This window comes from Cydia pomonella, chromosome 27 (assembly GCF_033807575.1).
Source record: "Cydia pomonella isolate Wapato2018A chromosome 27, ilCydPomo1, whole genome shotgun sequence".
Lineage (NCBI taxonomy): Eukaryota > Metazoa > Arthropoda > Insecta > Lepidoptera > Tortricidae > Cydia > Cydia pomonella.
Genome location: NC_084729.1, coordinates 6444664 through 6472421, shown reverse-complemented (window position 1 = coordinate 6472421; position 27758 = coordinate 6444664). Strand labels below are relative to the sequence as shown.

Here is a 27758-nt window from a genome sequence, read left to right as displayed (position 1 = left end):
TAAACTGTTTAATATAATTATATTCTTAGTAACAAACTGAAGTTAAAAACAAGTTTATTTAAAAAAGTTTTATTCTTAATTACATTTTATACTACACAATTCGCATTTGACCTTACATTTTTTCATTTGCGACAATTTTAAGGGGTTAAGGTAGAGTTTTATTGATTCGATATACAATACAAGATCACGCGATATTAATATTTGTTATAGATCGCTACCTTCCCCTAACATATCAAGGCCTGTTGCACCAACCACATTTGACAAATCTCCAATGTATTGTCCATAAGTAGATCTATGAAACATCCGATACATTACAATTTAGCGAACGTTTTGAGGATCACAATTGTTTGGTGTAATCGGCTCTCCGAGTCGTTGCAATTGGCGTAGTTGATGCCTCAATTTACTGTCGGGAAGTTTCATACTTCATTGAGAGCCGTCAATCAGTTGTGTTCGGTGCAACTGGCTCTATTGTCGGAGAGATTTAAGTATGGAAGGTGGAGGTAAGGAATGGAATCTCCATATACCAAAAAGTGTCATCGAAAAACCTTAAATAGGTGGCGCTACAATACGTAGAACACTTGAATAGAAAATTAAATCATAGACAGCGCACTTCACTACGTCAATAACGCCTAGGTTCTTAGCTACTCTAGCACTACTCTGGAGAGATTTGGAATTATTATTTATAGCTGACAACTGGACACTTTTGCATCAGTTCTGCCTATGGAGATTGCATTCCTTACCTCTACCTTCCATAGATTTAAGTTTACACATTTGACATATGGAAGGTAGAGACAAGGAACAGAATCTCCATATACCAAAAAGTGTCCGACAAAAAACCATAAATAGGTGGCGCTACAATACCTAGAATACTTGAGAAAAAAATCTAATTATAGACAGCGCACTTCACTCCGTCAATAACGCCTAGGTTCTTAGCTACTTTAGCGCTACTCTGGAGATATTTGGAACTATTATTTATAGCTGACAGCTGGACACTTTTGCAACAGTTCTGCCTAAGGAGATTCTTTCCTTGCCTCTACCTTCCATAATTTGACAGTTATCTCTTGAAGTTTGTAGTGATGAGGCTAAGACGTATCGTTTGTCAAATATAGCGATTATAAACGAACTAGTTGAATCGATTTTACAGCCGATTTTTGCATGTTTGTATCGTTTCGTTTGTTTTATTAATTAACACATTCACTGCCAGACAAAAAACGGCGCACTACCCCAGAAACCGGTGGTCTATTGCTGCGTACAAAACAACCCGCCCGGCGGGTTGTCCGGCATCTGAATAAAGTTCACGAGCGCCCACCAGGAGGGTTCTCGGCAGTGAATGTGATAACAGTTTTTTAGACATCATAGTTAACTGGTTGCGTGATAAATTATAATCGTAGAATATTCAATAACTAAGATATAAAAAATGAATCGTATGTTATGTTTCAGACGAGCGAAATGTTGTTTTTAAGTAGTTGACAAACCCTAATATTATTACGGGATTTTATTTATAATTTCTATGAGTCATGCACGCTCACGTTCTACGGGCGTTGTCATGTATCAAATGCGTGAACTTAGATCTATCGGACAATACGGGCTCAATTAAACGGTGGGAGAGCTCGCATGCGGTCTTTGATCGATGGACTGAATTGGATGCAACCGCAATATTATGGAAGGTAGAGGTAAGAAATAAAATCTCCATGTATCAAAAAGTGTCCCTCTAAAAACCTTAAATAGGTGGTGGCACTACAATATCTAGAATATTAAAAAAAAAAACAAATCATAGACAGCGCACTTTACACCGTCAACAACGCCTAGAATCTTAGCTACTCTAGCGCTACTCTGGAGAGTTTTGGAACTATTATTTATAGCTGACAGCTGGACACTTTTGCAACAATTCTGCCTATGGATATTTCACTCCTTACCCTCTACCTTTCATACTCAATATGTAGTCCGCAATGTAACTTAGATGCGAGTTCGCGCGCCGTTTAAATGAGCCCTACCCTTTGAACGCCACGCCTATCGTGTGCGCGTCATCGTGCACCTTATCGGAATGCACGAAGGTTGAAGGGAAGGCTGTAGTGGTGCGCGTCAGTTGACGTGTCGGACGATCAAAGGGCTAAGCTAACAAGGAAGGGTACCCAACTGTCCGACTCCGATTTGATTCATTTTGATATATGTTATAGAGTAGTCTAAAATAACGGACACGTATTTTTTTTTAGCTGCACAAACTCAACCTGTTTATAGGAGAAAATGGCCTTCAAAGTACTAAAAAGTTACTAAATCTTCTAACTCCAATAGAAAGTGATGCTCAAGCAACTTGCTAGTTAATGGCTGGTTTGAGTATATGTTTGAAAGCAGCAAAAAATAATGAGCACGTGTTTTGTTATATCTGCTTAAACTCAAGTTTTCCTAAAAAAATACCTGTCTTTATGTGTAACTTTAGCGATAAGATATTATAAAACTTCGAATGTCGATTTTTTAGAAAAAAATGAGTTTTAGCCGATATAACAAATCACTTTCTATAGGAGTTAGAAGATTTAGTAACTTTTTAGTACTTTGAAGGCCATTTTCTCTTAACAGGTTGAGTTTGGGCAGCTAAAAAAAAAAATGTCCGTTATTTTAGACTACTCTATAACATATATCAAAATGAATCAAATCGGAGTCGGACAGTTGGGTACCCTTCCTTGTAAGTGGCAATGGGTGTGGTGGTTAGTGGTGCGGGCGCTTGTGGCGGTGCGGCGAGTCGTTGCGGCGGCGCTTGCGGCGCGGCGCGCACTCGGCCAGCCCCGCGTGCGCCTGCGCGGCCAGCAGCATGCCGAGCTGCGACACCGCCTGCGAATAGGTGGAGGTATAATATTCCCTTTCGGTTGACATCACTTGCTTTTGTTACGCTTGTCAATTAAAAGCACCTTTCACATCAGTATATACAATATTTAATTAATACATTAATAGGAACTTCACGTTACTGCCACAAGCCACAACCAGGGGTGCCTTTCGACCAGAGATGCTGTGCTATGCTATGTTTTTATATATTAGAAAACATAGTTGTAGCTGGAGCTGCGTTTCAAATGTATAAACATAGCATAACAAACATAGCACATCTCTGGTCGAAAGGCACCCTAATTATGGTAAAAGGCAAATGAGGTAGTCTCATTTTAGCTCGGGTTGACGCTTACTGGCCGTTGGACATGGGTCGTTCACGAGTGAGTGATTTAAATGAACTATATGTTTTGATTGAACTCACTCACTGAAGAGTAAGTGAGTTCAATCTCATTAATTATTTAAGGACCAATTGCATCCACACTTCCCGATATCGGGCCCGAAGTCAGTCCCGCTGTCGGGCCTGATAGTCGTTTACCGTTTCACGGAATAACAGCACATCGTGAAAAATATTTGAAATGTAATAAATGGTTCATATGCATAAATATCAAACATTGAACATTTTTGGCAATTAGAGACAAAGTATTTAGTGATGTCGTAGTAAGCTATCTTGTTCGATCCATAGAGGATCACATTCGTCAGATTACATTTTCATCAGGATAAAACTTTGTCAAGTGGCATATGTCGTTTTTGAGTTATTGGAATTTTGATTTTATTTCAATAAATCAAATTTGAAATTTAAATGACATAATCGGTCGGGAATCGACGGCCTACCACTCCAAGGGCTAAAGCCTGTTTTTTTCGGACGTAAACGGAATTCCTCTTTGGACAGAAAAAAATGCTCCACCAGTGGATTGAACAATTTAAACATTTACTTCAGAACTTAACTATAGTCTGTATCTTTAGGTATTTAAAAAAAGGTAAACAAAATCTACCCTCAAATGGCTCCTTAAGGCAGTTGAGGGTAGATGAAAACATTACATGATCAAATAATGTAGGTTTAAAGTCAGGTCGTTCAGTGACAGATCCAGGCGGTTTTGTATTTGGTTGGTTAATCAATAAATATTAAAACTACCCGAAAATGTACAAATTGTTTGTTTACCTTTTTTAAATACCTAAAGATACAGACTATAGATGGAGCCCCGCCTATTTCTGGGCAGTTTGCCGACAAACCTACCTACCTATTGAAAGTGTTACTTTCATGAAAACATTATACTTTGGGGAAAATGCTTAGGTAGGGTTCGCGGGGGCTGCGTTAATTTAAGTTGTGAAAGAATTTATTAGAAGTCAGACAACCTGACCTACATTACTTGATCGTGTAATGTCTTTATCTACCCTCAATCGGCTTAAGGAGTCATTTGAGGGTAGATTTTGTATACTTTTATTTCAATACCTAAAGATACATAGTATAATTTAAGCATTGGTTATGTTACCTCCTCATGAAGCTCCTTAGCCATCTGGTAGACGCTGTGTTCGCTGCTGTTATACATGAGCGCGTTGGACAGCATGAGGAGAATATCACGCTGGAACTCCGCTGTAGTTCTGTGATAACAGAGGAAAAATTTTTTATAAGGTAAAACTTCCATTTTCACTGTTCAATAGGGAGTATTACTGCAATGTTCTGCCGCCAGAGTGCAGCACTAGCACCTTTCCTAAACCATAGAGTAACTTATACATACTGTGCCTTGAACTGTTTTTTGACAAGTTTTCACAGATAATAAAATATGACATTGATGCATCAAGGCGGTTTGTTTACAAAGGGCCTGCCGGGAAAGGCGAAAATCGAAATTTAGTTATCTGTGTCTTTATCGCTCGAATATGCAAGAGTGATAGAGAGGTCAGATATCGAAATTTTCATTTTCTTGTTTCGCGGTAGAACTTCAGAGTGTGATGGATTGTGGTCGTGGCGCCGCCTACGCAGAGATTCGCGTAAGTTTCCCTATTGGTAGAAGAAAGAAGAAGGGATTTTGCGTTGATTCACAAAAGTTGACGCAATTTTTTATTTAGAAATATAAATATATCGCCGGCGACTGCAATAGAATATAATTATCGTCGTGGGTAGAAACATACTAGATACAGCTTGGGAAACTTGGAGGTATACCACCTTTTTGCCGCCATTTTGTTTTGGCGGCAAATATGACAGTTTTTTCATGAAAATTACTTTTTCTATTCGTCGACTGTAATGGTTGAATTAAGATTTCGTATTCCAAACAATAATTGCGTACTTTTCATGTATGGGCTCCAAACTCAACTGTAAGATTCATTTCGATGCGCTGTAGTAAACTATAAAAAATATTGACCAAGCACGTGCCGCGGCGCTCCCACAAAAAAGAATTAACGGGCGTGGGGCGGGAGTCTTTTGTACTACATTTTTGTCTACACATATACTTACTCGTTGAAAAAGTATTGTATACAATAGTGATATAATCTAGCTTCTCAATCTACCCTTACTTAGGCAACTCAGCAAGCTTCATTGTCTAAACGCGGCACTCGACTGAAAAGCTCTCTATTATACCACGATTGCATAAAATACTATTGTGTAGATACCGCAAATTAGTTATGGAGCGTTTTACGACTGAACAACGTGCACACATTAAAAATCATGTGTCTGAACATTAAACAGAACGTTTTCATGTCGATTAATTTAGAGAAACGGTGACTATGATTGCCCCCCAAGATCCCCTGATTTAACAGCTACTGACTTTTTTATGTGGCGCCACAAAAAAAAAAGTCAGTAGGTGTGTTTTTTTTTTGTAAAGGGACGTGTCTATGCTAACAGAGCAATAAACCTTCAACAATTAAAACAAAATATCCGAGACACAGTCACTAGTGTCCGGCCGAATCATGTTTTTTCGCCGAAACCGAAGGTTCGGCTTTGGCTCTAGTTTCGGCCGAAACCGAAACTTTTGTAGACTTGTCAAAATCGTTGATGCTGGTGAGTTCCTTGGTATCTTGACCACGACGCTGTACCGGCGCCTCCTCGTCTGAGATTGGTCCAAGGAACAGTGAGTTGTGTGTGTGTGTACCTTATGTTCCCAGCTTCGATGAAAAAAAAAAACGGTTTTTGGTCGAAGGAACAGTAAGGTGTGTGTGTGTATACCTTATGTTTCCAGCTTCGATGTTCCTCTTGATGCTGGTGAGGTCCATGGGTCTCTTGACCACGCTGTAGCCGGGCGCCTCCTCTTCCGTTTTTGGTCGAAGGAACAGTAAGGGGGGTGTGTGTGTGTGTGTGTGTGTGTGTGTGTGTGTGTGTGTGTGTGTGTGTGTGTGTGTGTGTGTGTGTGTGTGTGTGTGTGTGTGTGTGTGAGCGCGTGTGTATACCTTATGTTGCCAGCTTCGATGTTCCTCTTGATGCTGGTGAGGTCCATGGGTCTCTTAATCACTACACTGTAGCCAGGCGCCTCCTCGTCTGTGATTGGTCGAAGGAACAGTGACGCGTACTTGTGGGCGCATAACCTGGACACAAATTTACATTTAAGTTCTGTGTGTATGTGTTCTGATCTGAATACAAATTAAGCGGAGGTTCTCGGTTTAATCCCGATATGTATGAACTAATTAGTAGGTTTGTGTAGTACATATACTATATTCAAAAGATGCGATTCCCTCCGTTGTACTAAACCGAACTATTTCCTAATGATTCTGCTCTTAGTACATTTTAGTACACCACGTGAAACGGGAGCAAGGAGTGACACGGACAGCAAAACGATCCGAGTGATCCGACCGAACTAACGCCGAGCGCGTGCGAAGACGACCGAACGGCTTTCGGCTAATATGAGCAAGATAGCACATCACTGTAACAATTGCGTTACATTATTATGCTCGTTTCTCCCGGTGTACTACTGTACTAAATGTACTAAAATACTGAACTAGTACGTTTTCACGATTTTTACACATTATTAAATTATAGTAACGGGACTTAATCGCGTATTGCGTTTTAAATGTACCTCCGACGTTTCGAGGATGGAGGAGGTTTTCTCCAAGATCACGGGGACAAACTCGTACATTTTTGAGATTGTAATAATTTGGAGCGATCTTTTCAGTGAACGATCAGACGATCACGCACAACTCTACTAATTAGATTTGGAATTTTTTTATGTTGAGGCCATGCACTCAACATGTGTTATATTATAAAGTCAGCGAGATTTTAAAATTTGTTTATGTTTTAACCTTCGTACCAATAACAAGTTCAAAAGAAAGCGCTGGAAGCCACCAGCCACATGCTGAGATGAGGCTATTTCGTGGCGCTTTATACTTTCTATGGTTCTGTTATATTATGTAATTTGACTTGTTTGTATTTACGAATAAAATAATTCTATTCTATTCAATTCTAAAAACTTATTGGTTAATTTGATTCATACATATATATGTTCATTCCCTCATTAATTTCATTCATGCTAGTTCTTGTGAATAGATCTGTACTTGTGTGAACTGACAATCAGGTCAAAGAATTCAGGTCTTGGAGACCCTTTACATCTCTAAGGAAAATTTAAAGATCTTTTTAGGGTTCCGTAGCCAAATGGCATAAAACGGAACCCTTATAGTTTCGCCATGTCCGTCTGTCTGCCTGTCTGTCTGTCTGTCTGTCCGAGGCTTTGCTCCGTGGTCGTTAGTGCTAGAAAGCTGAAATTTGGCATGGATATATAAATCAATAAAGCCGACAAAGTCGTACAATAAAATCTAAAAAAAAATTTTCTAGGGTATCTCCCCTACACGTAAAGTGAGGGTGAAATTTTTTTTCGCTTCAACCCTAGAGTTTGGGGTATCGTTGGAAAGGTCTTTCAAAACTAATAGGGGTTTTCAAGAAACATTTTTTGACAAAGTGAATATATTCGGAGATAATCGCTCCGAAAAAAAAAAGTGTCCCCCCCTCTAACTTTTGAACCATAGGTCCAAAAAATATGAAAAAAATCGTGGAAGTAGAGCTTAAGAAAGACATTAAATGAAAACTATGATCAGTTTAGCTGTTTTTGAGTTATCGCAAAAAGTTTCCCCTTCATAGTAAAAAGACTTACTTTAATTAGGCACTGATTATGCAAATTTGCCTATTTGTTTAACTCGGATGAAAGGTACTGTTTCATCCCTTGGTTAACAATTTACTATACTTTAAGCTCCAGTTTAGCTTATTGTGACGGAAGAGTAACTACGGAACCCTACACTGAGCGTGGCCCGACATGCTCTTGGCCGGTTATTTATATTATATGTTATCTCTTTATTAATACAGAAATAAAATAGAAATACCCAACAAACTAGCCCTGTCAAAAATTAACTTTTAAGGCCCAAACTGTTCCCTACCTGGCCCAAACGTAACGCAGCGTCAATATATAATAATCTAGTATTAACATTTTAGTTTTTAGTCAGCTTTATTTTAATCTACTGTTTCAGTACAATATTATGTTGTAAATACGTATCAAGAATAAAATAGATTATTATTTTATCTCTGACATTTAGAGACTTCTACATCTCTAAAGAATTTTAGAATTTGTCTGTATTTATTTATGATAGTTTTACTTGCGTAATTCGACATTTAGAGACTGTATACATCTATAATAAAGATTCTAATATGTTTACATTGAATATTAATTAAATAAATATTATAGGACATTATTACACAAATTGACTAAGTCCCACAGTAAGCTCAATAAGGCTTGTGTTGTCTAAGTACCCTCAACTTAGACAACGATATATATAATATATGAATATTTATAAATACTTAAATACATACAAAACATCTATGACTCAGGAACTAATATCCATACACGAATAAACGCCCTTACCAGGATTTGAAACCGGGACCATCAGCTTCGTAGGCAGGGTCACTGCCCACTAGGCCAAACCGGTCGTCAAAAATATTTGTAAGTGTATTTTGTGATTTGTGCCCCTGTGGTGTTAGTTGAATAAATGATGAGTCACCTGCTATAGACCAGCATGACGGACCGCTTCCACAGCCGGTGCTGGCGCTCCGCGTCGTTGGCGTGCGGCGAGTCCGGCGCGCTCGCCTCCGCCGCGCTCTCCGAGCCCGAGCAAGCTGACGGACAGACACATTTCGGGATTGGTCCTATAGTAAAAGTCGCTCAATATGACCTATACCAGCTGATTCAGAAGTCGTGAGCAGGATCAAGCCTGCGTATTCAGTAAGGTATCAGTAACTGTTTCGTACCAGTATTTGCGAGATTAACGTTAATTTGGTTTTTTCTGTTCAAAAAAATATCTTATTTTATACACGACATTTATGGTCACCCTGTTTGTTTCATCCATAACAAATGACAAATTGAATGTCATCGGGGTCTGGTTACTTTTGAAAAATCGTATATCACTCAAGTGCGCCATTTTATTTTCTTCATAATCAAAGTGCTGTCATAACGGTTAAGGAAGTTTTATCTTTGTTAATTAAGTGTTGTAGGGTGTCCATGATTGTAGATAATCAAAATTTACATTTACTGTGTGGGCTTCGTCCTGCTCACGTCTCATGGATCACCCTGTATATTCACCCCGTAAATTATTGCAGGTGACTAAATAAACAACCTGTATGAGCTTGTATAAGATGAATGAAAAAAAAATTAACAGTTTCAAAAGTAGTGTACTTTTTTTAAGAGTAACAAATACTCACTTCTCGAGTCAGATTTCTTCTTGCGCGAATAATCTCGTTTCTTCTTTCCATCCTTTTCTTCTTCACGGCTCAACTAAAAAAAGCCAGATATATATAATAACGGCGCCAATCATGGGACATTTAAGAGAAAATTTGGAGTATTTTTGATATTTCACCGACACCTGTTAAATGTCTACCGCTTTACGCTTTGAAAGTTGAATGTCCAATTCGTCATTTATGTTTTCTATGTATTTAATGAAAGCTACTGCAATCGGTTTCAATATTATTAACCAATTAAAACTGTGTTTTTTGCTCCAGTCATGGGATGCATGGCACCATTTATTTTCAAAATAACAAATATCAATGAAAAATTAAACTTAAGTAGCTCTTTGGCTCTTGTTTATGGTAAAATGTAGCCAGCGATTTAAAGCTGATGGTAAATACTTGTTTTACAGGATTTGTCTATACCAGGGGTGGCCAACTTGATTAGACCCAAGATCTCCTGTTTACTAACGAAACCCTGTGCGATCTACCAATTACATACTTCTTGAAACCTTAAATGAAACCGGCCTACGTATTTATATTTTTTGCCTTGCCACGATCGACTGGACTAACAGTCGCGATCGACCTGTTGGCCACCCCTGGTCTATACCATCCCATTCCTGGTGTCCATTATAGGGGTGTTTACTATAATAATAATCAACCAAAAATAAGTTTTTGGTAAAAATTTCATTTTTGGTACAAGCTTTTATCGCTAACTGTACGTTTCTTTCCACAGGCAACTAATACTCATCGAGCAAATTCTAAAAACCCCAAACACAATTAGGTTGCGTTGTTTTATCACAGAGTTCCTATGTCCACCTCTTGTCTCCATCATCAGATCAGCTCGATGGTACCAAAATATTGCATTGTCACCCGACTTACATATGCATGCAAATTTTCAGCTCAATTGGAAACCGGGAAGTGGATCAAATTTAACTTGCAAGACTTGATTACAAACAGACAACGGTCAGGTGAAAGTAAATAAAAGCTTGTAAAAATAAAAGTTGATAAAAACATAAGAATACACTTAAGCCCTCGGCACACGGACCGTAAGCGTATCGCAGAAACGTTACGAATACGAGACGCGTAGAGTTCTGGGCACCAAGCGTTGCGTGAGTGTAATCGTTTTATAAGTGAAATCTCATTAGGTAGTTTAAATCATGGCGTCACTGGCGTCGGATGTCTTCGGCGGATGTATCGGCGATCTTTCTCATCAAGTGAAGATTTTTTAGGCCCTATGATCGCCTACTGGTATGCTACTCGTTTCCGCACACGGTGCTACGCAAATGGGACTATTTTTTATATTCTAACCCAACCTAAATATCTAATTATACAGCAAGAAAAAGGTAATTGACCAGCAAAGCAGCATTTGGTGTGCGAATACATTATTCTGCTGTGAAATGTAAATTTTTTTGATGTGCAATTAATAATATACCAAAAAATCCACGCCTGCTATTACACCTTTGTTCATATATTCTGGCAACTTATAATTATATAAACATGGATAATTTTTGACCTCTAGAACAAAATTAATATTAAAAATTTGTTCCGTCGCACTTTGTAACGCAACTCGAGTCGCGTGCGACCAGCAAGACAGTATAGTGCGACTGATATCAAACGCGTCGTCGACGCGTCTCGTCGTGGGCGACACGAAGTGAATATGTATGGCTACTCACAAGCGACGCGTAGGATACGCGTACGAAACACAAGTCGCTCGAGAGTCGCTTCGTGAGAGAAGGGCCTTATTGTTTGATTATGTCAGAAGTTTTGTTTTTTACGCCTGTAATGGTAATGTATTGGTGGTCTGGTAACGACATGATAAAATTCGTTTCGAACCTAGAAATGAGTCCGCGCGAACATTCATTATGAAACAGGTCAAAACCTTCACGAAGGACAGCGGCGAAACTGAAAATTGAGGTGTTGACCTTCCGGCCGAATATTTGGCGGCCGGATACCGAATATTCAGCGGCCGGATACCGAATATTAGGCGACCGGATACCGAATATTCGGCGACGGATACCGAATATTTGGCGGCAGGATACCAAATATTCGGCGGCAGGATACCGAATATTCGGCCAATGTTCAGGCCGAATATCCGGTCAAACTGAATATCCGTTGCATCTCTAATACTAACCATTCTAACTTCCATGGGCGTATCATCATCAGTATCCGCATGGGGCTCCAGTTGTTCCCCGTCGGCCTCCTTCGGCCCCTCGGCCTCCGCTTGTTCGTCCTTGATCATGTCCTTGAGCGGGATGGAGTCCTGTGGGACAGGTAACGTTGCACTGGCCACTTCGGTGGCCTATGCCACATATTTTCGATATTTAGATAGGTGCCAATTGAAAAGGAATTAAATATAGGTATAGTTAGGCAAAGGGAATTTGAAATGGAGGTAGATTGTCAAAGAAAACTTTGTAGCCACAGTAAATTTACTGCAATCTTTCGACACATGATTAAAACTTTTGGACCGCCATTTTACTTCGATCCTTATTCTTTCACTGATATGTGTTAAATTTGTTAAATATAAAAAAAAAGTGGCGCCATATCTAATAGGTCAAAAACCAAAGGTAAGAAATGGCAGCATCGTTTCGAGCGATGGTGCCATAATAACCTCTAGGTTGTGCCCGGTAAGACGGCGCCACTTTTTGATATTTAACAAATTTAACACATCTCAGTGAAAGATTAAGGATCAAAGTAAAATCGCGTTCTAAAAGTTTTAATTTTGTGTCGAAAGAGGCAGTAAATTTACGTGGCTATAAAGTTTTCTTTGACAATACACCTCTATTTCAAATTCTTTTGGTATATGTAAAGTATGGTCAGCAGTTATACGCCGTGTTTTAATTTCCGTTAATTTCAAGGGTATATTCCTGAGCTTAAATTTCTATCTATTGTCAAGCAGCAGTACTGATAAATTCGCTACTTGATGTTAAATGTCGACTACGAAAATAACCCGCGTTTTGGTAAGAAAACTGATGTACGGAGATAGCACTCTATCCTTACTTATTACTCTAAGGTGTTACAACACATCTTATAAAATAAGGATGCTGAACACGAAGAATTTTGTACATTGACCTGTTCCTATCGCACGCGCATTCTATTGCTGTCCCACTCGCAGTGGCATTGACTGCCGGCATCATCGGCGGGATAGGAATATATAATATTGAATTGATTGGTTGACTGGTAGAGAATGCCTTAAGGCATTAAGTACGCCATTTGTACCTTCATGTATTGTGCAATAAAGATTAAATAAGTAAATAATACAATACAAATCCTCTTTATTACACAACCTCAGAATGAATTTACATGAAAACGCATATAATAAATTTTGACGACCAGTCTGGCCTAGTGGGTAATGAACCTGCCTATGAAGCCGATGGTCCCGGGTTCAAATCCTGGTAAGGGCATTTATTTGTGTGATTAGCTCGGATATTTGTTTCTGAGTCATGGGTGTTTTCTATCTATTTAAGCATTTATAATTATATATATCGTCACCTGAGTACCCACAACACAAGCCTTCTGGAGCTTATTCTCGGGCTTAGTCAATTTGTGTAATAATGTCCTATAATATTTATTTATTTTAATACATGAAGATAGAGGTAAACAAGAGGCGGCCTTATCGCTACAGAGCGATCTCTTCCAGAAAACCTTTAGGTAGTGGAGAAATGAAACCCTTAATTAATATAATTGCTCGCGTGCGATACAGATACGATTAGTCGGGTCAATGTACGAAATTCTTCGTGGTTAGCGTCCTTATTTTACAATCGATTAATCTTTGGTAAGGACGAACCTCAGCATCCTCCTCCTTATCCTCCTTCTCCTTCTCCTCCTGGACCTCCTCCTTGACCTCCTGCACCTTGATCTCCTCCGCTATGTTCTCGATGGTCTCCTCAGGTTGCGGCTCCGGCGGAAGCGGGGGTAATGGCGGTTGTTCCGGAGGGAGCTCTGTGACTAAAAATGATAAATTGATACGTTTTTATTTTACCAGCTTGAAAAGGTCTTGTTTATTCGTTGTAAGGGCGCAAAAATATGTTGACAGCCATGTTTATGGGCATTTTTACTTAACTTGCCATTAACGGCCGGTTAGCAATCGTCACAAGACTGACAAATTATTCCTGACATTTTGTCAGGAACGTGACGTTCAGACGTTACTGAAGGCCCTCGGCACACACCAAAACTTAACCAAATGTAACGAAATTTTGAGATCTTAATGGTAACGAAATTATCTGTGTCGGACTGTTTTGCTTTTTAGGCTAATAGATTTCAGTTTTGAATACCATGCTTCTCTTTGCAGCCTAGTAAATTAGGCCGTTTTAGCGAATATTTGAAGTGCATTAGCGCCAGAAGAAATAAAAATATCAAAAGAAGCAAAACAGTCCGACACACATAATATCCATAATAATTTGTGTTGAAAAAATCATTGCTCTAGCTTCAAAAACCGCGGAGGAAACAGTCGAGTACGTTTGTATTTAGAAATGACCACTCCTCGGGAGGGGCAGAGCTTCCGATCTGAAACCGACTCTAAAGATTTGACATAAGATATATAATCGCTTACCTATAACATTGTCCGCTGGCGGCGGGTCGCTAGGGAGCGGTATGCTGTCCAGGTCAGTGACCTCTGGCATCACTACTGGTTCTGGTTCTTCTGGGGGAGGGGGTGGCAGGGGCGGGAGGGGCGGTAGGGGCGGGGCCTCTTCCGGTTCCGGGGGCGGTGAGGGCTCGGGCGGGACGCTGTGGAATAAGTTTTTGCATAAGAAAAAAGATGTTTTTGTAAAATATTTTTTCTAAACCCGTACTTTTATTTGTCATTTAAAGGGTCATGCACACATCTTTAAAACCCTTCCTTATAGTTGTCAAGACAAGTCTTTAGTCTATTCCCCAAAAACACATTTGTGCATACACGCAGTATCTTTTTGGCACTTTTCGAAACTTCGTGTAATGACCACTTAAAAAATATTGTATGAAATACATTGTAACTATACATTTAAAATTTGGCATTATTTTAAATGTCATCTCTGACAAATAAGTGAACCATAGACAAGTTTTTTTTTAATTTTATTCATTCATTTTCCCGCCCGTACCCTCCATTCTTTGCTACTTCTTGAATGTGGTTATTGTGGTTGTCGAATAAAAACTTGACGTTTATGTTAAAAAAACAGCGTGTCTTTCAAGTTAAAATGGATGAAGACGAACACTTAGTGTCTACGCCTGAAGAAATATCAGTGATGGCCCAAGAACTAAAAATTTACTGCCTTCAAAATCGCGATAGATGACATGGAAAATTTACAATTTTGTTTCAAAGTAAGTGCTTGGACTCGTGGCGTCTTTATTAACAATTTTCGGCTTCGCCTCAAATTGTTACTCACGCCACTCGCCTTTTTTGACCTCTGTTAAACAACAGTTGCATAAAATACTAATATAGTATGTTAGATATATATGCATGCGTGAGTGTGCGCCGTTGTGTTTGTAACCTGTTCTGGAATGCATTATAATAAATCAAGTGTTAAACTAGCGCGCTTGTTTGATGGCCGTGCACCCTCCCGTAGCACCCCCACGCGCAGATCCAACACAGTACATATGGTGCTACTTTTTCGCACTAGTGCGTAAATTAGCACATTATGTAACTATGTCGAAAATTTAAAGGGTCATAATGTACTGTAAAATGTTGTACGATACATGTGCGAATAGGTAATTTACAACTCGTGTCGATTTAAAACACTCCCTTCGGTCGTGTTTTAATTTATCACCACTCGTTATGAATTTCCTATTTTTCGCACTTGTATCGTAATTAACTATTTTATACAGTAACCTGCTACAGTTGAATATTCCCTCATGGTTAGGGTGGAGAATAGTTCCCGTTGACCGGAGATGACGAAATTGGCAAAAAAATACAGCAACATCTCTAATCATAGACGACCGGTCTGGCCTAGTGGGTAGTAGCCCTGCCTATGAAGCCGATGGTCGCGGGTTCGAATCCCGGTAAGGGCATTTGTTTGTGTGATCTCAAACTGATCCTTTCGGCCGCGTTCGGCTCAGCATTATCTTATCTTATCTTCTAATTTCCGGGGGCCCTTGCCCCCTAAGGAAAGACCCATTAGCTACTCAAGAGCCTTTTTGACCATTTCCATGTGTCGGATGATGGAGCTTATGGGTAGCCTTTTGAATTCCTTTGGTTCCAGATAGCCTGCTCCAAAGTCCTTCATTCTTTGTCTGGCGAGGGCGTGACATTCACACATTAGGTGTGTCACTGTCTCTTCCTCTTCACCACACATTCGACAATCGGTGTTGTCAGAGTGTCCCATCCTGGCCAAAACCCCTTTGACCCCATAATGGCCCGTAAACACCCCTGTTATAATTTGGAGTTGTCTCCTGCTAAGTTTCCATAGCTTTTTGCTCCAACCGGAGTCTACTTCTTGTATGAAGAGCTTTAGTGCGGCTCAGCATTGCTCCGAGCAATTATTAGGGTTGGCACAACTTAGCGTCGATTTGCATGCACAACCACAGATAAGATAATAACTTTCCCCCTTATTCATAAACGTCTACTAAAGTTACGATGCCGCTAATAATAGTTTGTCCCTTTCCATCATACCAATACATCGGAAGTTTAGTTAAGAAGAACGCGTTTAACGTTTGACAACCCTAAATCGCCGAAAGGGATAGCGCCATACATTAGAAAGGGACACTGTGATTAGTCCCCGAATCGCTGTCAAACTTCGGTTTTGTAGGAAGTTTCTTTTCTGTTCGGTAGTACTATTACTTATTCTGTGATGTTAGTTTCAATCAGTTGGCATTTCTGACACTTACATAGTTTCTTCGACGACTTCAGTAGCGACCTCTTCCACCACTTCCGGGACGTCTTCTACCACCACTTCCGGCTCCACATTCGGCGGGGGCGCTTCCGGCTCTTTTACTTCCTCCTTCGGCTGTCAAGTTCATGTAGTGTTTTAGAAAATAATCGAAGTTGCAGCTTAAATATCTCAACATTTTTAGCAAAACAACGTCATTATGACTATCAGGTACCGATATTTATTAGTACATTACGATACAAGTGCGAAAAATAGGAAATTCGAAACGAGTGGCGATAAATTAAAACACGACCGAAGGGAGTTTTTTAAATCGACACGAGTTGCGAATTACCTATTCGCACATGTATCGTACAACGTTTTACAGTACATATGGCCCTTTAAATGTTCGACACAGTAACGTAATATGCTACTTCTCGCACTAGTGCTATAAAGTAGCCCCATATGTACTGTAAAAATATTTACGTATTATATATATCGTTGTCTAAGTACCCACAACACAAGCCTTATTGAGCTTACTGTGGGACTTAGTCAATTTGTGTAATAATGTTCTATAATTGTTGTTGTTGTGTTTGACGACCGGTTTGGCCTAGTAGGTAGCCTACGAAGCTGATGGTCCCGGGTTCAAATCCTGGTAAGGGCATTTATTCGTGTGATGAGCATGGGTATTTGTTCCTGAGTCATGGGTGTTTTCTATGTATTTAAGTATTTATAAATATTTATATATTATATATATCGTTGTCTAAGTACCCTCAACAAAAGCCTTATTGAGCTTACTGTGGGACTTAGTCAATTTGTGTAATAATGTCCTATAATATTTATTTATTTTATTTATAATATTTATTTACTGACCTATAAGGCTTAACATGTGTATCTCTGTGTTTGTTTGTGGCATCGTATCTCTTAAAACGGATGAACCGACTTAGATGTGTTGTTTTTAAAAGCAGGTTTTCGTGCAGTGATTTTTAAACATGTTTTATCCATAGGTTCATCCGTTTGTATGTTGGAGGTTTTGCAAGTTTAAAAATTCCCCAAAATTTGTATCTTGCGGAATTTTTTAAGTGCGGTTTAAACATATGTTCGTGATTTTTTCCTATCAAGCGAAAGTAAAAAATTCTGAATTCCAGTCGCTGAAGTCCTTAGAGAAAATCCTAAAGTTTGCTAATGAAATTGTTGGCAACCGTATTGTTTATTAAAATAGCGGTACTTTTTTTCAAAAACTGCTCTCTGAACCGGTACATTAAGAAACAAATATGTCGTTCGTCGTATTTTCAATCGAATTTGTTGTAGTATTGAAGAATAAACGTCTCTGTCAATCTTACATTTATTCTTCGGTACCGTACCTTCTGGTCCTCCGGCTGTATGACCTTGATCTCCGGCGTGGGGAACTTGACCTCCGGGAACGCGATCTTGACCTCCTCCGGCGGCGGCGAAGGCTGTTCCGGCGGTGGCGGTACCGGTACCGGCTCCTCGGTTACCTAATAATAAGATTAACAAACCAGACATTAAAACAGGCACCATCAACAGGTAGAGATTGTATTGTGATGTATATATATAGACGACCGGTCTGGCCTCGTGGGTAGTGACCCTGCCTATGAAGCCGATGGTTCCGGGTTCAAATCCTGGTAAGGGCATTTATTCGTGTGTTGAGCATGTATATTTGTTCCTGAGTCATGGGTGTTTTCTATGTATTTAAGTATTTATAAATATTTATATATTATATATATCGTTGTCTAAGTACCCTCAACACAAGCCTTATTGAGCTTACTGTGGGACTTAGTCAATTTGTGTAATAATGTCCTATAATATTTATTTATTATTAAGTATTTATTTATAAATGCTATTCAATACTGACTACCTACAAAAGTTGTATTTGGAACTAACAAACAACCAAAAAGGAAAAGATATATAATAAAAATCGACCAAGTGCGAGTCGGAGTCGCGCACTAAGGGGTCTAAGGGTACCATTATATAAAAATCACTTTTTTGTATGGGAGCCTTCTTAAATATTTATTATATTCTGTTTTTAGTATTTGTTGTTATAGCGGCAACAGAAATACATAATCTGTAGAAATTTCAACTGGCTAACTATCACGGTTCATGAGATACAGCCTGGTGACAGACGGCCGGGCGGACAGCGGAGTCACAGTAATAGGGTCCCGTTTGACCCTTTGGGTACGGAACCCTGAAAAGCGCTAATTGTAAGGGTAATAGGGATTGCAAGGCATATAGGATAGCAGTAAGCATTTACCAAAGGCTAGCTATTGTTTGGTAACTTTTTCGGTAAGGGATAGTGGAATGAATGGGCTAGCAGTTCGAACTGGTAATAAGCCTTTCACTGGGTTAGCCGTTTTACAGGGCAGCCCATTGCAAAGCTTTTATCGAGGTTAGGGTTATCCGGTTCCTGGTATATTTTGAAACCATACAGATATGAAGGAATTAATCGAAAGAAAAACAATAGCTCACTGTTATTTCTTCCACGGGAATCTCTTCGGGGACTTTCTCTTCTTCTATAGGCTGCACCTGAATGTTAACATTTACACTTTAGGAAATAAATTTACAGTTTATTTAATATCTATTGCACAATACATAAAGGTAGAAATGGCGGACTTAATGCCTTAAGGCATTCTCTACCAATCAACCAATGGGTTAAACCAGAAAGATTAAGTAGGTGCAGTGTCTTTTGAAGTATGAATGGGTATGAATTATGGAAATAAATAAATAATTATGGAAATAAACAATGAAGATTTTTTTTTCAAGTAGGCATATTACAATGCGCTTATGAACGTCTACACCTCTGACTCGAGAAGTTTAAATCCCTTATAAAACGTAGGAGGGTATCCCAGTATGGACCGGCAATAAACTCGGCGGGACACATCTTTTCAAAACATTACATCTTATAATTAACATGCATTAAATTAAAAAAAAAACGATTTACATGAATATGGAATAAAAAACATAGAAATAAGAAAGATCTGCGAAATGGCGTCATAGGGAGTGTTGAAAATAGTCTATATTTTATAATTATCCTTTATTTAGATTAGGTTTTAAGATATTTCAAGTTTAAATGTTTATTTATATTTTTTTGTCAGTTGGTGATTAAATCTGTTCTTATTTTTTAATTTTCTTTGAAGTCCTCTTTAGGGGGTAACAGATAATGTATTATTAGCAAAGATAATTTGAAATAGAGGTTGTCAAAGAAAATTGTGGCTACAGCCACACAATAAATTTACTGCCATCTTTCGACACGTCATTAAAATTTTTAGAACGCCATTTGACTTTGATCTTTATTATTTCATTGATATGTGTTACATTTGTTAAATATCGAAAAGTGGCGTCACTTTGCAAAAGTTTTTCAATTTCTCTTTGATTATTAGGTGATTTTTTTTAGTTAAAGTAACTACTTGCCTCGATCGGCGCAGGCTCAACCTCTACCTTGATATCTTCAGTAACCATTGGAGTTTCTTCTTCCTCCTTCTTCAATGGCGGCTTCTCGACCGACCTGTAACAAAAAACATACGAATTTATATCTCATTTTACTGCAAATACACTTTATACTAGGGGCTGTGAGCTGTCGACCTCGTGAACCTCAATGAATTCTATTGGGAGCGTGCACGACTGTCACGCAACCTAGTGTCCGCAATTCTAGGGGAAAACGTCAATTCACTACATCTTATAAAACTACTCCAAAACTAAAAACTACTGAACGGATTTTCATACGACTTTCATCTATCAATAGAGTGATTCTTGAGGAAGGCTTAAGTATATAACTTGTTAAGGTTTTGTGTAAATTGTTTGAAATATAACGATGTTGTTGGAAAAAATCACGCTGGCTAGGAGCTTTAATCGAAAACGCTGCCTAATCCGTTTGAGCTATAACAACACAATGTATGGTGGGGTTGTTTCTCATTCATAGGTCTACAAAAAAGTCCGCGATGTGAAATGTCTATCTTTTAAGGATAACTTACTATATCCATTCTTAACTTCTAGAAAAAGATCACGTAATATGTGGCATTTGCAAAGCTATTTACATGGATACATTATTAACATTATCAAAATAAATACGTTAGGTATATTAAGCATTTCATACAGATTACAATGGTCCCTTACACCATACAATTTAAATGAATATTTCAGGAGTAATCTTAAATCAAAGTTTTATTTCGAGCCATATAATTGTACGAAATGTTAAAGACGCTATCCGCAGTTAGTTCAAATTTTTACCAGCTTATGCGCTGGGATCGCTTTACTTACCCCCACCACGCACTTCGCACGGTCCCAATACAAGTTCGATAGTAGCTTGGTCATAGAATTTTACTAGAACCGGTTGAGAAGTGCGGCCTCTAAAGGAGAACATACGGTCATACAAAAGCATTTTTGTCTAAGCTGCAACGGACCTTTAGGCCTCGTGGTCCGACCGGCTTTATCGATCAATCGGACAACGATTTATTTTATTTCCTGCAGGAATCCGGATCGATTGATCGAACTTTAAAGTTTTCGTAGTCCGATCAAATACATTGATTGAGTAAGATGCGTAAAATCTAAGACAATTTCGTCCTTCAAATTATAAACAAGATGGCGCTTTACAGCTTCATACGACCTCTATCTCTATCGATCTCTTTTTAACGACCGGTTTGGCTTAGTGGGTAGTGACCCTGCCTACGAAGCTGATGGTCCCGGGTTCAAATCCTGGTAAGGGCATTTGTTCGTATGATGAGCATGGATATTTGTCCCTGAGTCATGGGTGTTTTCTACGTATTTAAGTATTTATGTGTTATTGTCTAAGTACCCTCAACACAAGCCATATTGAGCTTACTGTGGGACTTTGTCAATTTGTGTTATAATGTCCTATAATATTTATTTTACTTATTTATTTATTTATAGTATTTATACATTTTGCGGTAACTGATTGTCAAAATTGGACGTTTGACGATTAAGTGACCGCAAAACATGGCGCAGTACAGCGCCATCTGTTTTGGATGTCAAACTAAGGGGCACATTTTTTTCTTAGACTTTACTTCTCTATTACAATCAATTTTCTTTGGTCCGATTATCAAATTATTATATTTCCTTGTAGTCCGATCGATCGAACGATGAGGTAGTTTTTTCCTGTTGGATTGATTGGTCGGACATCATTTTTTATCGAACCGTAAAGACTTGATAGGTGGCATATGTAGGTCGATATCACTATATGCATACACATCATCAGCTTTTATTTCTGTCTCAGCACGGTCGTATTAACTAGAAAGAGACAGATATTGTATAGATACCTGACTGGCCCCTTGTGCATGGTGGCGACGGGCGGTATATGCAGGTCGATATCTCTAAAGGCATACACATCCTCAGCTTTTATTTCGATGTCATCGATGTCCACCGCGGGCACGGGGAGCGGGACAGGGGAGGCCACGGTCGTGCTCGCTGAAAAAACAATAGATTTAAAAACCTGCAGATTTGATCTTTTTTTATTTGTAACCAAATGAAAGTCTGGTACATCTTTCAACGCGCTGCCTTATTAATATTATTAAAATCATGTTTTGTTATTAAGAAAATAAAAGCATGATCTTGAACAAACAATGCTGAGGGAAATTCGGTATACTGTGGGACTTAGGCAATTTGTGTAATAATGTCTAATAATAGGTATTCATTTGTTTATTTTTATTATTTAACTCCATCATCATCTCCTCGCGTTGTCCCGGCATTTTGCCATGGGAGCCTGAGGCCCGCTTAGTAACTAATCCCAAGAATTGGCGTAGGCATTAGTTTTTCAAGTAGCACGCTCTTTTTTATTATTTAACACCGTAAACAAGAAATCATTTTTAAATATAAACTTCGAGCTTAAACACATAGAAGCTATTTACAGTCCGTCTAAGCGAACTCTCCACCGACTTGAATAGAGCAGTGTGGGAGTGTCATTATAAACGTCATATTTTCATTGGCATTAATGATAACATGGCCATACTTTGTCATTACAGATGCAATGCAGAGTTAACTTGGTCCGACTCTCCGTATCAGCGATCGCCGCAGCGCCATCTACTTCAAACTGGTTTAGCCGTCTTGTCTATGAATCAGGGACCCGTTAACCCCTTCCCAAAAAAAGCCTTATGGCTTTCCCTTTGAATTTATTACCCGTTCATTTGACTTAGCTCTAGAAAGGGGTTTTCCTTTCAGAGATAACGCTAAAATGAAACGGTATCCCCTTCCTAATTCGAAAAATTATGACACCTGTGCTGTCAACGCGCGGACACCCAGGTCGGTCTTCGCTTTCAACATAAATAAACAATATTTGATTATATTCTTACGAAGAGAAAGTTGAAAATGGCATAAGCGTTCTGGATACCCCTTCAAGACGTTAGCGCTTACGAGCGTGTATCAGCTTACTCGTATCATGAAGCGTGTAAAAAGCTAAATGAAAGGGTTTTAGTTAGCAACGGCTTTGGTAAGCAAAGCCTTACGAAATACCCCTTCCAAAACCCTCGAAGGGGATACCGGACCGGTCCTTGCTTTGAATTTAGGATGAATTTCAAGTACCTAGGTTGTTAGGAAAAACGGTTTTTTGAGGTACAAAGATATAAAAAAAGTTCCTCTAAATGTTGATTATTGTTTGCATAAATAATTTCCTTCTACCTTGAACCTACTGACTCTTGATGTGTTCAATATCATGTTTGATGTCGGGGGGGACTGGTAGAGCCTGGCTTCTCTATAGGTAGTACACACCGCACACATTATAATGCACACCGGGCACTGGTAGGTTACCTTTAAGCTGCTGCTCTATCTGCACCAACTGACTCTTGATGTGCTCTATGGCGGCATGTTTGTTGTCGTGAGGGCTCGTAGAGCCTGGTTTCTCTAGCAGCATAGATAGAGTCGGAGCACCGGCTGATGGCGATATCGTTTCTGCGTAAAAAAAATAAAGTTATAAGTTATTAACAAGCAAGTAATACTCATCGAAACAATTCTAATAAACCTAAATACAATTAGGTAGCGTTGTTTTACACATTTAGGTAGCACAGAGTTCCTATGGCCACCTCCTGTGTCCATCATCAGATCAGCTCGATGGTTACCATAATATTGCACTGTCACCCGACTTACATATGTATGTGAAGTTTCAGTTAGATCGAATAATGGAAAGTGGGTCTAATTTAGCTTTGAGCCAAACATACATACATTGCAAGTTAAATAAAAACTTTAAAAAAAGGGGTTTAAAATTACAAAGAAATGAAATCCGACTGTGGTTAAGCTTTGTAAGCAATTTTTATTAAGACAGGACTATTAAGATAACATAATAGTCCTATGACACTCCCAGACATGGAAAAATGTAATGACACGTCATATATTGTAATCAGTAAAAACGGTATAATGCATGCCGTGTTTAATGAATTCGATAGATATACGGTGGGTCCACGCAGAATAAGTCGCCTCGCGAGGAAATTGCCGCGCGAAGAAGCTCGGTCTGTGGAGACGTGTCTCGCCCGCGGCAATGCGGCCGAGGCACGTCTACACAGGCCGAGCTGCTTCGCGTCGCAGTTTCCTCGGGAGGCGGCTCGTTCTGTGTGGACCTGCCTAGGGTAAAAATTGTGAGATCGAATTGCATAATAACCCGATCTTACAATCATACAAACTTTTATCGCCGATTATACTTTTCTCACAATAGTCATCTACTGCTTATCAAAAGGATTCTAACAAACTCAAACCAAACAGAATTTGAAATAGAGGTGGATTGTCTAACAAAACTTTGTAGCCACAGTAAATTTACTGCCATCTTTCGACAAATGATTAGAACTTTTAGAACGCCATTTGACTTTGATCCTTATTCTTTCAATGATATGTGTTCAATTTGTAAAATATCAAAAAGTAGCGCAATAGATCAAAGGCCAAAGGTATGGTGGCATCGTTTCGAGCGATGGCGCCACAACTTTTGGGTTATGCCCGGTAAGATGGCACCTTAGAGGTTTTCATCATCAAATCAGCTTAATTCCATTCTAATGATTCTAATATTACATTATGTCATAAATTTGATAAACAATTTGTGCCCAATGAAACGTTTGAAAATGGCTTTCAAGATTTGAGCCATATTAACCAGGGACGTCACGAATGTCGCATTCTTCACATTCGCGAATGCGGAGGATGCGAATGTAAGGGAATATGTAGTTGTTATTATTATTCCTAATTTATAAAAATACTGTTAGTACATAGAACATATGAAACCTTAGAATAGGATGTCATAAAGTGCTGAAAAATGCTGACTACTGGTCAAAATGTATTACTTGAAAACAGTTTGCGCGCACTGCCCATACGCGAGTCGACTAGACAGGACACGACCTGGGCACGTTCGCATTCGCAAAACATTCGCTTCATTAGGCGGTCCTACACTGAGCGAGCATACGCGCGAGGCAATTTCCTCACGCACAATACCGCCACTGAAATTGCCTCGCGCGTATGCTCGCTCTGTGTGGACCCGGCTATTTGATGTGAATCCGAATGTCGATGCGAATGTTTAAATTATGCGAATATTCGTATATACGAATGCGAATAATCGTGACATCTGTAATATTAAGTGTGGAGGATACTTACCGACGACGGTAGCGGGGTGAGGTATGTGCTGCGGAGTGGTGACCACAGGGGAAGACTTCAGTAATGACGTGAGCAGCGGCGACGATGGCGGCGGCGGCGTTGCTATAAATAATTACAAGCAACAAGATATAACGATATAAACTTTGACGACGAACTTCCTTAGCTATAATTTTGTATGGTGGGCGGCACGAGGATAAAGTTAACTGTGTCGATAAACAAGCGCTAGTGGCATATCGGTAGACGCGCAACTTTCAAACCGTAGGTGTCTGGTTTGAACCAGATGAGACGAATTATACTCAGCGGTCATATAATGTACTGCGCATACAATATAATAATGCATTCAGGACCCTGTTGCGGCTGCCGCGGCATTGCAGCGCATCGGGTATGTTTGCGGACGCACACACCGACGGGTTCCACGCCATCATCTTCAAGAGAGTGGCGTCTCTCATGCGCAGGTTGTCAGGCGGCCCCGGCGCGCTCCTGAATTCATTATCATCCAAATTTGGCTGTCCTTTTGTGCAGAAATGCAATGACATTCATATGGGTTTATGACATGCTGCTGCTGACATTTTATTTTTATACTGTATTTAATCTGATTTTAACTTGATTTTAATTGTGATATTAATTTAATTGATTTATTGCACTAGTTCATTATTTAATAACAATTTTTATTTATTTATTTATTTGTGACTGTGATTACCTATTTATTTAAAATTAATGTAATAATTATACTGTGGATACTAAGTTACTAACGAAGTCTTTAAGAAAATTTGTAACTAATCTTACATATATGGGTACAAAAAATTCAATAAACCAATAAGCCCTCTTAGGTTGGAAGGTCAGATGGTACGCGCTTTCCTAAGCCATATTGCTTTTGCGAAATAGGGATTGGTTTGCCAAAAGTGGATCCCAGTGGATTTTGTGTTGAAGATTGTACATGTCTGTAAACACTTACATGGAGCGCTCTGATTAGGCTGCGCAGGTGGCCGCCACGTCCTCTCCGCTCGCGCTCTTCTCTCCTCTCTCTCTTTCAGCCAGGCGGCGCGTTTGGCCGTCTCTCTCTCGCGCGCCCGCTTGGCTGTTTCGATGGCGGTCCATAGCTCGCGCACGCGCTCTTCCGAGGTGGCCGGGTTACGGACTTCGTTTATTTCGTTCTGGAATAAAATTGGATGTTTTTTTTAAGTAGACATTTAAAAAAAAACATTTTGAATAGAATTCCAGTTATTAGAAGTTATTAAAATTGTTTCTAAATTGGATCTACAAATCTTTGGTTTTCATACTGAAAACACAGACTTGAATAAACCATAAAAACGCAAAATATTGTATACTAAAAAAAAAATATACTAAAATATTAAAAATTAAAATGCAGTTCAAACTAGTATGTATGAAACATGCAATGCAGCAAGTTTATTTCACATCACAAGGGTTAGTCTCACAGTAAAAATAGTGGGCTCATCACACAAAGTTGCTGAACACCAAATAATTACTGAATATTTGGCCCATTCCTATACTCTGTATCTTTAGGTATTTAGATAAAAGTAAACAATATCTACCTCTAATGGCTTCTCAGGCCAGATGACATAACCAAATAATGCAGGTTAAAGTCTGGTCGTTCAGTGACAGATCCAGGTGGTTTTGTATTTGGTTGGTTAACCAATAAATGTTATAACTACCCGAAAATGTGCAAATTGTTTGTTTACTTTTATTTAAATACCTAAACATACTATACTAGATGAGATAATATATATACATATATAGTATACATATAACCAATAATTTAAACTAAACTAATACAAACCTTGAGTTGTTCATACTGGCGGTTCATCTCAGCCACCGCCTCCTGTATTTCAGCAATGCGCTCCTGAGTGAGCTTCTTAAGGATGCTCTCCTGCGGAGTCTCCACTGCGCCTTCCGAGCTGCGCTTCTTGCGCTTTGGGGTCTCCACATGTTCTAGCAGTACTCCGTATTGGGCTGCACAGCTGGAGAAGATAATTAATAAGGTGTATACTACTTTTGAACTGAAGACAAATGTTGTTAATTCTAATTTATAGAAGATATATAACACTATTGTCGAGCCAGGCAACATAGCCATTTGCAGACTGAGTATTAATTATTAGGGTGTTCTAAAATACTGAGATAAAATTTATAGTAGTGGCCGATAATAAAAATAATCACTTCTTCGTGTAAGTCGTAAAGTATTTAATCAAAATACATTCTGATTACAAACCAAAAATACAAAATATAGAAAATATTAATATTATTGCATGTAATTTGTATTTGGTTTATTGCAAGTTCTTTATAAATTCCACTTATTTATATAAGATTTTTATGTCATATCCTGTTTATTTCATTTGATGTTACCTTTTTTGAGAGTACCAATCTGCAGGTCTATTAGGTTCTCCCACGGTTTTTAACGCTCTGGACACAGACATCCAATTCTGGTCCCCGCTCCTGACCACAGCTGAAGCTAGACATAGCTGTTCCCTTACGTTCCAGGTATCCAACGGGATCCTTTTCAGTTGAAGCCTTTCTTGTATGGAACTCATTTTGAGGTTATGACGCTTTGTTGTTGTTTTCGATTTTATTTACGGATTAAGTTGAAAGCTGATCACATTATATACGTTTAAAACAGTTTAAAAAGATCACTACGCGTTGCTTTTGAAAGCATTTTTGTTTAAAACGACACAAACAATATAAAATAGAGAGATCGAAGCTGCCAAGCTTAATTAGGTTTGTTTGAGAAATAGGTAAAAACGCTGTACTTTACTGTAGTCAAATTCACCTCAGAAACCATGTACATGTTGGTAGCATTGAATTTCCACTCGCTGTCGTACGCCATTTTGTTCGTTTCAAGTTCGTTCTGCTTCTGCTTTCATCTTGAGCGG

General features: G+C 39.0%; 1 protein-coding gene across 2 annotated transcripts; it reads right to left on the bottom strand.

Annotated features, from left to right (window-relative positions):
* Positions 1 to 53: 53 nt before the first annotated feature.
* Positions 54 to 27593, bottom strand: LOC133532479 (bromodomain-containing protein 8). 2 transcript variants are annotated; one of them, XM_061871172.1, is made up of 18 exons: positions 27235 to 27593; positions 26672 to 26852; positions 25829 to 26027; positions 24874 to 24975; positions 23056 to 23196; positions 21573 to 21720; positions 19711 to 19804; positions 18769 to 18825; positions 17646 to 17780; positions 16304 to 16422; positions 14055 to 14230; positions 13290 to 13450; positions 11637 to 11804; positions 9482 to 9554; positions 8785 to 8899; positions 6196 to 6330; positions 4308 to 4416; positions 54 to 2826 (listed from the first exon to the last, which is right to left on the bottom strand). In XM_061871172.1, the coding sequence occupies exons 1-18, from the start codon at positions 27417 to 27419 to the stop codon at positions 2704 to 2706; spliced, it is 2421 nt and encodes an 806-aa protein (XP_061727156.1). In that variant the 5' UTR covers positions 27420 to 27593; the 3' UTR covers positions 54 to 2703. The 2 variants fall into 2 exon arrangements, with proteins under 2 accessions (XP_061727156.1, XP_061727157.1); XM_061871173.1 differs by having other exon boundaries at positions 11637 to 11765.
* Positions 27594 to 27758: the final 165 nt, after the last annotated feature.

Coding starts and splice junctions, on each gene's coding strand:
- LOC133532479 (XM_061871172.1), bottom strand. CDS start 27,419: ATGAGTTCCATACAAGAAAGGCTTCAACTGAAAAGGATCCCGTTGGAT. Junction 26,028..26,671: donor GCCAGTATGAACAACTCAAG/GTTTGTATTAGT, acceptor ATTTTATTCCAG/AACGAAATAAACGAAGTCCG. Junction 21,721..23,055: donor GATAGAGCAGCAGCTTAAAG/GTAACCTACCAG, acceptor TTGTTTTTTCAG/CGAGCACGACCGTGGCCTCC.